The sequence below is a fragment of the Anguilla anguilla genome, chromosome 11, assembly GCF_013347855.1.
Source record: "Anguilla anguilla isolate fAngAng1 chromosome 11, fAngAng1.pri, whole genome shotgun sequence".
Classification (NCBI taxonomy): Eukaryota; Metazoa; Chordata; class Actinopteri; order Anguilliformes; family Anguillidae; genus Anguilla; species Anguilla anguilla.
In genome coordinates, this window is record NC_049211.1 from 39,045,687 (window position 1) to 39,058,148 (window position 12,462).

Below are 12,462 nucleotides of genomic sequence, written 5' to 3' on the forward strand. Positions count from 1 at the left end.
ATCCTGCCCCTCCTCCATTACTCTGCCCAAACCACACACTTCTGTGGCTGGACTAACACATGACTCCTCTTACCCATTGGGTTTGCTCCGATGAACACGTCAGCGAAGTTCCTCTTGGGCATGTGTGGCAGAGAGTTGATGTAGTTCCTAGCCTGTGGAGGTCAGACCAACATCAGTTTAGCATTTAGAGGCCCCAATATGAGGGAAGACTGAGGAATCACAGGCAGGCCACACACTTTCCCCGAGGGGGGCTACTTGGTTGCGATAAAAACAAGAGCAATGACGGTAATGAGAGCACGTGGGGAAAGCCCGTTAGCTGAAATGCAGCAGTGCAGTTATTGCCGCTCCCACCGTCTACGCCGCTGGTGTGCGTGCAATCGGGAGGTCAGACTGACACTCCCATGAGACGCTGGCCAGAGACAGAGCAGGAAGACAGGAGCAGAAGAGGAGGAGAGAGGGGAGGAGCTCGTTGGCAGCAGACTCCGCAGAGTAAAAAAAAAAAAAACCCTGAAGCTCCGCTCGTCAAGACTGCAGAATCTCTCTGGGCGGGGCCATCATCAGATAAGGCTGAGAGATAGAAGGCGTGGCTCCATCTGGGTCACGGAGCTTGGTGTTCAGTGGTGCATGCAGTTAAGAAGGCCACTTTGATCGTCATCATCGCTGTACGGTCCTGGGCTCTGAGCAAGCGGGCTTTCATGGGGCAGTGGAAATCTGACTCCAGCCTGGTAACCGGCTCCCCTGTTTGAGTTAGAGGCTGCACACCATCACCTCAGCACAAAGAAAGGGCAGACGATGCACTTAGTGACGTCCGTGGACCGCTTCCATTACCAAACAGATTGATGCATTGCATTGTGGGGAGGTTAGAAGAGACGCCACAAACCTCAGGGCTCAGGCATGGCAGAAGGGGGGTAGGGGGGTGGGAAAGTGGCAGTTATTTATATTTTGCAGGGAGGGGGGAGGCTGGGGGGGTTCTGATAATGATCGGGGCAATCTGCGAATCACGGATGTACATGGCACATTACACTGACGGGCAAAACTGGACTATTTTCACTGCATTCCCCTGTGTCTATGACTGGGAAAGAAGAAGAAAAAAAAAACATTTGAAAGTGCTTTCACTCCTTTTCCCTTTTGCTAAAAATGCAGTGTGCAAACTGGCCTTTCAAAAGGATTTCAAACACGAAAGAGCAAAAATAAATCCAGGCCGATTTTGCACATTCTTTTTTAAACGCTCGCCCTGGGCCCACTGTGTGGGCGACATAGCTCAGGAGGTAAGACCGATTGTCTGGCAGTCGGAGGGTTGCCGGTTCAAACCCCCCCCTGGGCGTGTCGAAGTGTCCTTGAGCAAGACACCTAACCCCTAACTGCTCTGGCGAATGAGAGGCATCAATTGTAAAGCGCTTTGGATAAAAGCGCTGTATAAATGCAGTCCATTTACCATTTACCACTGAACAGTGGAGCTCAGCTGGTCACTGGCCTCCGCACTTGAGCTCCTCAGCCCCCCCGAGTGAGTGAGTGAGAGGGAGGGCCCTGGTTTTACTCACACCAGGCCGGCCGTCACTCAAAAGCACATTTTACTGGAGCAGCCAGGTCTGGGAACCCAGGGTTGCTTTTATTATTTTTTGTCCTGGGTGTGAGGAGTGGTTGAGAGGACCCCCCCGAATCAGAGATAAAGGGTTTTACACAGGGCCAGCGGTGTGCTCACCTCGTGGCTGGGCATCCTGCTTATTAGCGAGGCGGGGGGTGTTCCTGTGAGGCGCATAATCTGCTGAAGCTGGTTTATATCTTTGGAACTCAGGTCAAGGGGGTTTCACCACACAAGTTAAACAAGCAATGGTTTCAGACAAAGATTAAACACTTTCCACTAGTGATCCACGTTCGATCCCTCAACATCCAAACAGATGAGAGGCCATGTAACCGAGGAAGGGGAGGTGCAATACTCTCTTTAACGTTTTTTTTCTGAGGTGGGGGGGGGGGGGGGGCAGGATTGGGAAAGGGAAGAGGAAAATACATAAAGTCAATCCAAGCATGCAAGGTTAGAACTGTGTGCATTACAGAGAGAAGATGATCGTGCTTTGTTGGCTGGGTGAAAAAGCACAGCACAGGCGAGAGAAAACACTGAGGAAAAACAGAGCAGTCAGACCGGGGAAGCAAGGGTTAGCCCACCGATTAGAGCGCCACACAGCTATGGAAAGATATGCATGTTAGTTTCTATTTAATTCCCTCTGACCAAATTCCACAATGTCCAGGTTTCACATTTATTTCAGGCTCCGCCCAGAATTCTATCCCATTATGACATCACACCAAGAAACCAAGGTTAGGGCTCTTCCACCTTTGACAGTGTCCCAACCCACCCCACCCACCTCCACCCACACAAAAAAGGTAACCCAGGTGAAAGGAATGAGATACAATTGTATCTGTTGCTTTACGTAAAACACACAATCCTAGAGTGATGCTGGGAAAACTGACAGGCCTTGTCTTAGCGTTAGGGAGAAAGGACAAAGAAGCAAATGCAAAAAAAAGATCAAGCAAAACTGAAAACTCACAGACTCCGAAGATATTTTCATCAAGAGCTCGGGCCCTGGTGTTCCGACGAGCAGCATTATTAGCTTCAACTGATCAATATCTATCAGCCGAACATAAAGGAAAACGGCAGGGACGGGGGGGCCACTGTGGGGGGGGGGGGGTGATCCAGGCAGACCGTGAACACATGGTCACTGCTTTATACTAGAGTAGGGGGAACACATGGTCACTGCTTTATACTAGAGTAGGGGGAACACATGGTCACTGCTTTATACTAGAGTAGGGGATCACAGGGTCACTGCAAAGGCTTTATACTAGAGTAGGGGGATCACATGGTCACTGCAAAGGCTTTATACTAGAGTAGGGGGATCACATGGTCACTGAAAAGGCTTTATACTAGAGTAGGGGGATCACATGGTCACTGCAAAGGCTTTATACTAGAGTAGGGGATCACATGGTCACTGCAAAGGCTTTATACTAGAGTAGGGGATCACATGGTCACTGCAAAGGCTTTATACTAGAGTAGGGGATCACATGGTCACTGCAAAGGCTTTATAATAGAGTAGGGGATCACATGGTCACTGCAAAGGCTTTATACTAGAGAAGACCGTGAACACATGGTCACTGCAAAGGCATTATACTAGAGTAGGGGATCACATGGTCACTGTAAAGGCTTTATAATAGAGTAGGGGATCACATGGTCACTGCAAAGGCTTTATACTAGAGAAGACCGTGAACACATGGTCACTGCAAAGGCTTTATACTAGAGTAGGGGGAACACATGGTCACTGCAACGGCTTTAGCCTAGAGAAGACCGTGAACACATGGTCACTGCAAAGGCATTATACTAGAGCAGGGGATCACATGGTCACTGCAAAGGCTTTATACTAGAGAAGACCGTGAACACATGGTCACTGCAAAGGCTTTATACTAGAGTAGGGGGAACACATGGTCACTGCAACGGCTTTAGCCTAGAGTAGGGGGTACACATGGTCACTGCAAAGGTTTTAGCCTAGAGTAGGGGGAACACATGGTCACTGCAAAGGCTTTATACTAGAGCAGGGCGAACACATGGTCTCTGCAACGGCTTTATACTAGAGAAGACCGTGAACACATGGTCACTGCAAAGGCTTTATACTAGAGCAGGCACATGTGGTGGAACAGAGCACAAGACCTGAGATCACGGTTACTTACACCCTGGTTGTTCACCCTTGCCCTGCGAGAGACAGACGCTGGCTGCTGTTTGTTTTAAATTCAAAACCAGGGAACAATTCAGTGCCATGACAGCAGGCGAGGGGAGGTAACCCTGCACCTGCGTTACAACCGCTCGATGCGCAGTACCCGCAGGAGCCTGCACTCTGACGCTCTCCAAAGGCCAGAGCCCACGTCGCTGACGCAGGCAGGGGACGACACAATCAGGAACAAAGAAACGAAACAGAACACCGAAACCTACTTCCTCTTATTTCTCTTCCCACTTCCTCTTACTACTATCTCCAAGCTGTACAGGAAATGCTAAAGGACTATGCAGTTCAGCTGGCACAAATAGAGAAATTACAGGGAAGCGACACAAAGAGAAAGCCAATCCATGTTACTGACACCTCAACAAGATAAGACGGGCTATTTCATGATCATACAGTGCAGGCAAAGTTTTGATATGGGTGCTACTGACCCCTGAATCAGAGAAATCTGCATGTCCACAGAACCCTCTCACCCCTGAGGGTCCACGCAGGGATGGCCCCCAGACCACTGGCTTTTCAACATCTAAACAGAACTGGGCCTAAAGATTATTTTAACCACACTTTCCCATTTTAGACGCCAGTAAAACTCAGGCAGGTAACTAACAATTTTAAAACACTGATCCCAGAGAGTTATCTAGAAACCTTACTAAACAAAACAAGAAAAGTTACTAAACAAGATGTAATCATACAAAAGAAATTTGTTCAAGAACATTTTGTTCTGAATATTGGTGAAAAAAGGCATCTTCAAAAATTGTCAGTAATTCTCGCTGAAATTTTACTGGTGTATAAAGGGTAAAAGTATATCAGATGATAATTTGACCTTGATCTGTTCATACTCAAAAAAACCACAAAAAGTCTGGCCAGAGAATGTGAGGCACTTACACGAGTGCAGCTAATGAGTACCTGGATATTATTTGTGCTCGTGTCATAAATACTCAAATTTACAGCAGCTTTACAACTAGAACATGCGCTCTCAGAGACAGCCTGTGCAAAATCACTGTGGCGAGGTCCCTCTGGTGATGTCATTCAGACAAGCCTGCCAGTGTCGTCCGATTGGCTCTGATGAAGTCAGTGACAAATCAGAGAAGGTGGCACAAGCGCTGGTAATTATCCAGTAGAGTACTCAAATTTTGGCATGTTCTTGCCTGAACTTGGTTTATGGTTGTTCATGGAAAAAAAAAAACAAAAAAAAAAAAAAACAGACTTGTTCTAAAACAACAGACACAGATTGACTAAATCCGACTCTGGATCTGAATTTTTAAAAAGTAAAATAAAATGTGATTGTCTAGAATGCTGTAAGAAAAACACAAGAGCAATCTAAAAAGGTAAAAATGCATCTTATAAAAGATAAAGAATCTACTGTTAAATCCATCACAGATCCATGTGTAGATTCAAAGCATACCTGAGAAGAGACGGAAGAGAGCTTTGTCTGGGAAGCAGGACAGAGACAGAGACAGAGCTGGGAAGCAGGACAGAGACAGAGGCGGCAGTGTAGCACAGTGGGTAAGGAACTGGGCCTGTAACCGAAAGGTCATAGGTTTGATTCCTGGGTAGGACACTGCCGTTGTACCCTTGAGCAAGGTACTTAACCTGAATTGCTTCAGTACATATCCAGCTGTATAAATGGATACAATGTAAAAGTTGTGTAAGTCGCTCTGGATAAGAGCATCTTCTAAATGCCGGTAATGTAATATAACAGTGCAGGAAAGCAGGACAGAGACAAAGCTGAGAAGCTGGACAGAGCGACAGCTAGGAAGCCGTTAGTGCACTAGGAGTAACCATTGTGGTCAGTGCTCCTGTGCAAGGAGAGAGAGGGGAGGGCGAGATGTGGCAGGAGACAGAGGGCTCTAGCGGCGACTGTTCACCAGAAGGCCTCACTGGCTCATACATACATCACATACTACAAGCCATAAGCAAACCCCTGCACAGTTCAGAGAGCACACACACCCATAAGACAAGACAGGGGCCAAGAGTCCCTGAGAGCACACACAAACCCATATCACATGACAGGGGGCAAGTGTCCCTGAGAGCACACACCCATATCACATGACAGGAGGCAAGAGTACCTGAAAGCACACACACACCCCCATATCACACAAAGGCATCTTTAGGTATGTATGAAACATCCAACTACTAAATTACTCAATGCAGACACTGAAATATAAAAACAAAACAAATAATAGAAAATAGAAACACTGTTTTTTCTCTGTGGCCTCATAAGAGAAAATCTTTCCCATTTTTTAGACAACAGGAAAGTAACTAATTCGATGCCTCAATTCACCAAAGCCCTGTGCTTTTGGCAGCACAGCAGACTACAGAGGCCTGAGAAACGCTTTCAAATGAAAACAAACTTTTTACTGCTGATATCTCTGCTGAGATGTAGCAATGCTGCAGTCGTGGTTTACCTCCAGGTATCTGGTGCACAGCATGAAGAAGCACAAATGACCTCCCACCCCAATTCCAGACTGCTTAGACACCCACCCGACCTCTAACAGACACCCGACCTCTTAAAGACACCCACCCGACCTCTAACAGACACCCACCCGACCTCTTAAAGACACCCACCCGACCGCTTACAGACACCCACCCGACCACTTACAGACACCCACCCGACCACTTAGACACCCACCCAACCGCGTAAAGACATCCACACGAACAGAGACCGCACTCTGACACCCATGAATTCTCAGACAACCCTCCAGAGTCTATTGCAAGGTTCCCTAGTGAAAACAATAAAGCAAAAGAGAAGACATGGAAAAGGAGGGGACTTCCCCCCCCCGAATCGCTCCCTTCAGCTTCACAATGCCCAGCGACACTGATCTCAGATCAGCTCCCAGATGACAGAGCAGCACGATCCCCGAGTTCAACTCCATAGGCCTCAGAAGTCTGACGTAACGCAGAGCAAGAACCTTGCCCATATATGGAATTCCGGTTCAAAGGGAAATTTCTCTATGGAAAAAATGGATGGATTTTCACATAACCGTCCCTGTCACAGTCTGTGAATTAAGCTGGACGTTTAAAACTTGGACGTTTTTATCCGGACACATTTCTCTCTTAAATGGCACTGGATCCGCTGAATTCCGATGTCGTTTTTCAAACGAAACAATTATTTTGCTAACAAAAAGCTAACACTGCTGTGCATGTTGTTTACGCCACAGCTCTTGCGGTTCCCTGGCAACGCTTGTGAAGCGCAAGTAGCCCAGTTATTCCTGACTGCAGCCAGTGAAGGATACCGTAAAATACTAAAATGTCAATTTCTCTGGCAGATCTGTCAGAAAACGGTTTTCGCGCGTGAACCGAAACAGCTGCATGTGTGATGCTGTAATTGTGCGACCGGCCATCTCGGGTGGCTAACCACTTAGCCGCTAGCAATTGGCTTTTTAAAACGACAGAATTTTTTTAGATTATAAAAAATGGGTAAAAAGCATTATTTTTTCACATATAAAAAAACGTCCAAATCTCATAATTTATTTTAAAGGAATTCGGAAATCGTCATTCCTTTGTCCCATAGGGGAGTCTATTTTTTGAACCGGAAGTCTCGAAAATGCTAACGAGCTCGAAGGGAATGACGACACGACTTCTGAGGCCTATTTAAATCAGCCAAGTGAACTGAAATACCAATTCATTAACTGAGTCAGCCCCTTTAAGAACAGGGGCAGGTTGGGACCCTGCGAAAGTGGGCCGCCCGCAGTGCGGAGAGGGGTGACTGCAGGCCCGTTGGGTCCCTAACACAGGGGCCCGAAGGGAGCGCCCCCCCTCCCCAGTCCTGGACCAGCACACCAGCAGCCCACCCTCAGGCCATGGGCGCCGTGGCACTTCCACAAGTGTGGGAGTCGAGAAGTGTGGGGGCGGGGCGGGGCGGGGCGGGGGGGGGCTGTCAAAACAGAGACGCAGAGGAAGAAGGATACGGTCGGTCCCGGGGAACAGCGTCCGCCCGGTCAGGAGCTCAGCCATGATGCAGCCGACAGACCAAATGTCCACTGCAACACAAAAACACCGTGGAGTAAGACTCTCAGAACCTTTCACCCTGAACATGTGAGAAACATTAACCAAAGAAGAAAAAATATATATATATATATTATTTTATTTATATATTTTTTTGTCTTTTAAAAGAAAAAGAAAAATAAAGAGCAGCATCATATAATGGTCGTGGGAACTGGACATGCAAAAGTCGTGGGTCTGATTCCCAGTAGGGGCACTGCAATTGTACCCTTGAGCGAAGCAGTAATCTAAACAGCTTCAGTAAAATATCCAGCTGCGTAAATAGACCGCATGAGAAAACTAATCTGCAGGTCGCTGGGGATAAGAGTGCGCGTTAAATGCTAAACTGCACGTTTGCTTTGTGTGCACACCGTGTTCCCGGCACTTTCGGCATTACTGGTCCCAACACCTTAAAGACAAAATGAGACACACAGGCTGATGACAAACAGTCAGGTTATATTCTTTTTGGCAGAAATGCAATAAAAAAACACTGAACAAATTAATAATGATTTAATTCTAGGAATCATTTAATTCTCTGCCATGAGCAAACTTATGTACTTTGTAAAGTAAATTTTAAAAGGGTTCTCAGGAGGGCTTGGACTGCGGACAGTCACCCACAAGCCGTGTCCAAACCAGCATTTGGTTAAGTATACAAAGTTGTAAACACACAGAAGCTTTGTGCGTGGTAAACCTTCCCTCTGGGGAATGTGTGCTGTATTTTGTTGCTCCTCCCGTGAGACTTCCTCTCTATTACTTCACATTACAGGCAGTTAGCAGATTGCTCTTTTCCAGAGCGACTTACACAACTTTTACATAGCATCCATTTATACAGCTGGATATACACTGAAGCAATGCACCTTGCCCAAGGGTACAGCAGCAGAGTTCTACTGGGGAATCGAACCTGTGACCTTTAGGTTAAAAGACCGATTGACGATATGCACGGTGTACTCGCCTGTCATGTTATAGTGCATCCAGTTGAGCATGATCTCTGGAGCGCGGTACCACCGGGTCGCTACGTAGCCGGTCATCTCGTCGTCAGTGTGCCGGGCCAGCCCGAAGTCCAGGATCTGAAAAGCAGGCACGCAGGAGACACCTTGAACGCACCCACAGAACGCAGGGGACACGGACACCCTGGAGCTGTCTGCCTTCCATTAGCTCACTCCAGTACGATGCAGTGAATGTGCACGCTAACGTGCTAACAGTTTTACGAAAGAGCCTCCCTCCCCTAGGGGATCCTTGGCTAAATGGAGGAAATATTTTCCCCTTTTACATGCATATTGTGTTTATATATCCCTAATTCACAGATGACCTCGTTTGGACTCCGAAAGTGATTTAATACAGGGTACTGGTAGCAGAGGTGTCGTGCCGCAAACAGAGACTCGGCCGTCAGCTCTCCATAATCTGAAGCTGAACCATTTGATAAATGTGCGCTGTTTAACAAAAGTGGCGTGGTGTGGTCGTGCGTTCACCAGGTCAGGTGCGGGCTGTGCCGTGCGAATGCCAGGCTCACCACTTCACACCAATACATTTATTTTGGCAGACACCTTTGGCAGAAACAATGCGCTTATGTTCTTAACTCGCACTTTGGCTGCAGTAGCACTGAATGTCTGAGTTCAGTAATCTCGGCGGGCCGGCATGTCGACCACTAGGGGCTTTGCGCTAACAGGTTAATCAGCATCTTGATGTGCCACACCTGTGCAGGAGATGGGTTATCTTGACAAAGGAGAAATGCTAGCTAACAGTGATATAAACAAATATGTTGGCAAAATTTGAGAGAAATAAGATCTTTGTGCACATAGAACAAAGAACAAATCTTTGAGGTATTATTTAAACGCATTAAAAATGGCTGCAAAAATAAAAGTGTTGCGTTTATATTTTTGTTCAGTATATTTTGCTGGGGGAAACCCTGCAATATACTTTGAAGATATTTACACAGTGCTAAATAGCTCAATGGCTACATGATACAATAGTGCGTCACTGTAGCCACTGGACCTGCTGCCAGCAGTGCACGCTGTCAAACACCAATCATTTTGCACATTTGCTTATCTGAACCTGAACTTCAATAACCAGCGGAAACATAGAGACCCATTATGACATTTCCCGTCACTTGTTTCTGCAACTGTTCATTAAAATAAAAAACGAAGTCATTGATCATCGGACTACACCATCAGCTGCATTCAGGAAATGACAAGAAACGGCAAAGTCTTGGTTTTAGCGATCCCGCAGGGAGCTCCTTCCTAATTCCCCCCCTCACCTTCAGCTCACAGTCTTCATTCACAGCCAGGTTGCTGGGCTTCAGGTCCTGCAGAGGACACAATGTGTCATTAGATTAATGTGCACAAAGCCACAACCCAGGCCAAAGTACGCAACTCCTCTGCTGCGGACAGCCCTAATTACAGAATCAGGCCGAGTTCCTTAATGCGCGGAGGCAGTGACGCACAGCCCAGCGCTCGCCACAAGCCCTCCGCTCAGCAGGTTCCTCATCCGCCGCCTCTTAGGGGCCAGATTCTCTCTCTAAAATACGCGCACTTCTGCAGAGTACCGGCGGAATGTATAGTACGCGTTCATAGCAAAGCGAGTGTTTTTTTACGTGCAAAGCTTTCAGCCTGCAGAACTGGACGTAGTCATCATGTTTAATGCGTTTGCAGCTTAAGGGCCGAGAGGACGTGGGCAGGGTCCATCTGTACGCACGTCTTCCCCGGCCGCGTACGAAACTCAGCTCCTGACCACAGGCCCGGCCTGCCGCTCTCTGTGTTTATTGGCGGCTGTAAAAGCGGCAGAGTCATGCGGTGCCTGCCCAAACACACAGGCCGAGCGCGCTTCCGTGTGTTTGCACAGGGAGGGAGCGTGGAAACCAGCCGGCCGCCGAGGCCCGCAAAGTCCACACGGCCATAAAAGGACATTAATAACACAAACAAAGAGCCGAGCGCATTAAAGCAGCACAGCCCCGCTTCTGCAGGGCCTGGAGCTAATTTATGGCACTTTCTGGCCGGAAATCAATATGGACACATAACCATAAACAAAATCGTAAGATGGGACTTACTCTGTGTATGATATCAGCAGAGTGGATGTACTGCAACACAAGGAGAAGGAAGTTCATTAAAAAACATGTGCAAAACAGTTCTAGGGTTGGGAAACCTTACAGTACCCTAAGAAACAATGCTTGCACATTATACAGCCAGTGGCTTCCAAAAAAATAGAAAATGAATAAATAGACACATTTTTACTGGGTACAAGCTGAAAGGGCAAACTGAGGGTGAAGAGAGCGTTTCCATGGTGATGTGGGAGTGCCCTGACCTTTAACCCCCGCAGGATCTGGTAGATGAGGAACTGCACGTGGTCGTCCGTAAGCTTCTGGCACTTGACGATGTTGTTCAGGTCTGCGCCCATCAGGTGAGTCACAAGGTACCTGTCAATCAAATCACTGGGATTCAACTCAAGAGCCTCTCACTGACATGAGACACACACGTCCTTCTCAACCCCGTGGCAAGCTGCATCACTTATCGTTCAGAAGGCCATATAATTGCACGTTTTTGTTGGTGCTTCAATGGTGCTTTCCCTCTGAATTGCATATTTGCCATTTTATGTTTGTTGCCTTGTTTCTCTGCTCTCTGATAAGAATCAGCCAATAAAGTGGGTGATGAATCCACTCCGACGTGATAACACTGGTACACAAAAGACTTATTTGCATACGAAATGTGCATGAGCAGTGTACTACACAGCAGCAACGTGCATGACTTCCAGTGGAACGGCAAGAAAGGACATGGACGCATCTCCCAGAAGTGTGCCCGGGAGTCTTGTGTAATCACATGCAAATTGGTTTAAATGCACGGCATTTTAAACACACTCATTAAAGTTTTCTTGTGAACCACCAGGACATGCTCTATGCTCTGGCCGTTCTCTGTGCTGAGGTGACTAACGCTCAATTTACAGCAACGAGTACTTGATTTGGACGGATAAGTTCAAGTTCAAGTTTAAGTTTAAGTCCCTTGTAAATGTGCTCCAAAGATAACCTCCCAACATATCCCTGTACACAGTTTGCATTCCTGGCAAAGACCTGGATCCCATTGGTCAATCGACTGCTTCTCACAATCTATCTGGATTCTGCTTTAAACAGCCGTTTAGGCGCATGCGAGTCCCACCACAGCTCTGGTCCCCCAGCAGAGTGGCAGACCGGAGGCCCGGCCGCGGCACAGCCACGCCGTGGGAACCCGTGACCGCGTCGCTCAAACCGGTCCTAAATCCCGGGCCGCGGCACCGCGGGGCCCAGCCCGTTAGCACCGGGGGCCCAGCCCGTTAGCACCGGGGGCCCAGCCCGTTAGCACCGGGGGCCCAGCCCGTTAGCACCGGGGGCCCAGCCCGTTAGCACCGGGGGCCCAGCCCGTTAGCACCGGGGGCCCAGCCCGTTAGCACCGCGGGGCCCAGCCCGTTAGCACGGGGAGCCCAGCCCGTTAGCACCGGGACGCTGTTCCGAGGAAAGGCGGGAGCAAACGTGTAAATGAAGACACGGCGCTGGGATGACTGGAAGCCAAACCCTGCGGCAATGAAGCACCGCAACTCCAAATCGTACACAATCAAACTGTGAAGCATCAACAATTAAACTGTGAAGCATTAGCAATTAAACTGTGAAGCATCAGAAATTAAACTCTGAAGCATCAACAATCAAACTGTGAAGCATCAGCAATTAAACTGTGAAGCATCAGCAATTAAACTGTGAAGCATC

General features: G+C 47.9%; 1 protein-coding gene across 3 annotated transcripts in view; it reads right to left on the bottom strand.

The window, feature by feature from the left end:
* The window catches only part of LOC118208135 (mitogen-activated protein kinase 14A), a 40,674-nt gene that overhangs the window by 7,042 nt on the left and 21,170 nt on the right, over positions 1–12,462 (bottom strand). The window contains exons 4-10 of one of the 3 annotated variants that reach the window (XM_035382507.1): positions 11,037–11,148; positions 10,783–10,812; positions 9,994–10,041; positions 8,692–8,806; positions 7,667–7,738; positions 2,544–2,623; positions 74–152 (exon numbers count right to left, since the gene is read on the bottom strand). In XM_035382507.1, the coding sequence (XP_035238398.1) occupies positions 74–152; positions 2,544–2,623; positions 7,667–7,738; positions 8,692–8,806; positions 9,994–10,041; positions 10,783–10,812; positions 11,037–11,148 (536 nt within the window). The other 2 variants (XM_035382505.1, XM_035382508.1) reach the window with 2 other exon arrangements.